This window comes from Condylura cristata, unplaced genomic scaffold (assembly GCF_000260355.1).
Source record: "Condylura cristata isolate star-nosed mole 26May11 unplaced genomic scaffold, ConCri1.0 scaffold00009, whole genome shotgun sequence".
NCBI classification, from domain to species: domain Eukaryota; kingdom Metazoa; phylum Chordata; class Mammalia; order Eulipotyphla; family Talpidae; genus Condylura; species Condylura cristata.
The window spans coordinates 11,139,424-11,142,424 of NW_004567110.1; the positions used below are offsets into that span (position 1 = coordinate 11,139,424).

General features: G+C 52.0%; 1 protein-coding gene across 1 annotated transcript in view; it reads left to right on the forward strand.

Moving 5' to 3' along the window:
- Positions 1-3,001, forward strand: part of TMEM65 (transmembrane protein 65) — a 37,570-nt gene continuing 34,569 nt past the window's right edge. Inside the window, exon 1 of the mRNA XM_012722904.1 lies at positions 1-19. Coding sequence (XP_012578358.1) covers positions 1-19 — 19 coding nt within the window. The remainder of the gene's footprint in view (positions 20-3,001) is intronic.

Consider the following 3,001-nt stretch of genomic DNA (forward strand, 5'->3'; position numbering starts at 1 on the left):
ATGGCCAGTGTTGTACCCGGTGAGCATCCTGCCACGCCTCTGTGGTGAGAACAGAGAGGACTGTAAACACCATTGTCCTCTAGCTTTCTCCCATCTTGCTGACTCCTGCTTCTGCCAGTCTTTCAGTGGCTAAGAGTCTAAGGATCAGTCCCAGACCACCCCTCATTTCTGTAACACTCTCCAGAGCTGCTACTACTTCCTGAGCACCATCAAAATTTCTCAGAATCTTCCTCTTGGCCACCACTTCTAGTCCTCCCTTAACCTACTGTTCAACTCCGAGTCCAGGTATGAAATAACATGGCTAGGTAGGTATTTCTCAAACCAAAGCTAGAAGATATAATCCTGCGGGTTTGAGATAAATTTGGATAATAGCTAATATTTATTGAGCACTTAACACATTCCAGGTTGTTTGAAATGTTTGCCGTGTATGAACTCATTGAGTACTATCCCCTATAAAGCAGATGTTCTTAATCTTCATTTAACAAATGAGCAAACTGAGCAAGATTCCCATCAAACAGATGAGCAACCATGGAAGTATTTCAAGCTCACTTGGTGTATCTTTATGTAAAGTACATCCTTTTAATTTATCCATCCTTTTTATATCTATGTTGAGCACATATCCATTTATTTTATAAGCATCTGTATTTCAGTTGCTCTTATTTCTATACCAGGATTGAATATTCATAAGTCATAAAGCAAGCATATTAGCAAAAGCCCCAACAAGCAAGCACTTTTCAGATCAGGATTGTGATATCCTACTTACAGGCTAAAGGAAGTCCCATGACCAAATTCAAAGTCAGTGTGGGATTGGCCTAAACAAGGGAGTTGGGACCACAAGACCTGATTCATTGGGCCCAACAATGGAACAACCTTCCACTAACAGACAACGAGGAAATGGTTGATCCAGTTACCACACTTTCTGCAGTCTGTTTCTGGAGACCACACACAAAACTGGGATCCGAGAGACTGTTGAGGTGTGTTCTTATTGAGGAGCTTTTTTCAAACTTCACCTCCCTGGCATAGCTCTGTGTCCAAGAGTCAGAATCTCTTGAGAGTACGGGGGATGGGGAGAATGGTGACAATTAAAAAAACTTAGGACAAAAATAGCTCTGCAGAGGATTCCAACACATACTGGGGCCAGAGAAAACAGTCTTTACAAAGACCCAGCCTTTCCACAGAGACCATTTTTAATTGTCATTATTGCATTATATATTTGTACTATATATATATATATCTGTCCCCATTAAACCAATGAACAACCATGGAAGTAGTTCAAGTTCATTTGGTCTATCTTTATGTAAAGTAGCACTTTAATTTATCCACCCCTTTACATCTAAGTTAAGCACATATCCATAAAAAATGCGTTCCATTTTTCTTTAAAGCACTGGCTTTCATACTTTTTGTGTGCGTCATTATTAACTAGAAGTCTTGTTTAAACACAGGTGACTAACAGTCCAGTTTCTGATTGAGGAGGTCTCAGGTGGAGCACACAAACTCCCATGTCTAACCAGCTTAGCTGCCCAGACACGCCACTCGGAGGATCACCGAGTTAGTGCAGTAGGATTTAGTGATAACATTGTTCCCTTAATTCACGGTTATATATTACACTTACATGTTTACAGCATATCAACATACAAGGACTTGGGTGGGTCCAGCTGCAGATACCAGTATAGAGCTTACATCTTGACTATACTTGAGTAGATTAATTCTCTAAGTGGATCTATTCTTTAAGACAAGCAGCCTAAGTGTCATTAGTCTCAGATAAAGCAGAGATCGTAGTAGAAGACCTTTGAACTGGGTCTTGAAAGATGCCTAGGACCCTAACACGTGGAAATCACGGAATTATTTACGCCTTGGTGTAGAGAAAACACACACGCACACGGAAAAGCTTCCTGAGTCTAGCCTCGGCTCCAACAATTTGCTCTCTCCAATCCTTTTAGGGAAAAGACAGAACTGGCCTCATCTTGCCTTTAGAGTACACCGTGTCTGGCCCAGGACAGGGTGGGTGCTGACCTGACAATGAGCATGGTGAGGCAGCTACAATACCCCAAAGCCCGATCAGGGCGCTGTGACCCCGCGAGGCGCCGAGCCGCAGAGCTGCGCCCGGGAGCGGCCTGGCTGGTCTCCGCCTGGCCCGTGGCACCGGGACCGCACGCTGGAGCACCGCCCAGGACGAGTCCCAGATTTAGGTATGGAGCTGGGCCCGGGCCGAGTGCCAGGCGCATTACCGGGTCAGGCGAGCGGCCCAAAACTCTTCCTCCTAACAAACCCCCGTTGGCTTTGAAGGCGGAGGAAACCAGGCGAAGACGTGCGCGCCCTCTCCCCTTCCACCTTCACGCATGGGAGGAGGCGGGGACGCGGGAGCACGCTCCCTGTCGGGAGGGAGGGGCGGCCCGCCAGCCTGCCCACTGCGCCTGCGCGGCCCCGCCCCGCCCCGCCCCTTCCCCTTCGCCCCGCCCTGTTACCCCGTTGACTGCCGCTAGGGGTGGCGGCGGCGGTGGCGGCGGCTGGAGAGCGCGGCCGCCTTGAGGGCGCGGGAGCAGTTTCCAGTGGGGACCAGGGGAGACCAGAGGGTGGGAAAGCGGGCCCTCAAGGAGGGCGGCGCCGGCGGAGGGCGGCGCGAGGCTGACTCATCCCTGTGGAAGAGCCGGCTGGTAGATACCCTCGCCGAACCCGCCCGCCCGCGCCGCTCCTCGCCTGGAGGCGCCCGCCCGCACCAGCCGCCCGCCCTCTCCCGGAGCTCCCTGGCCGGGCCGCCTCAGAGAAAGTTTTCTCCGTCCGTGGGGCCGCCTCCGGCCTGAGGGACGAGAAGGGGGGACGGGAGAGGAGGCGGCAGCCGCGCAGGCCCTGGAGTGCATGGTGCCCGGCGCCTCTGCCGCCTGGCCGGAGGACATCGGGGCGGGGTCGGGCTGAGCCCAGCTCCTTCTTCCCTCAGCCGCGCCCCCCAACGCGTCGCGGACGGCCGCGGGGGGTCTCCGCGCCTCAGCCCGCCATGTCCCGG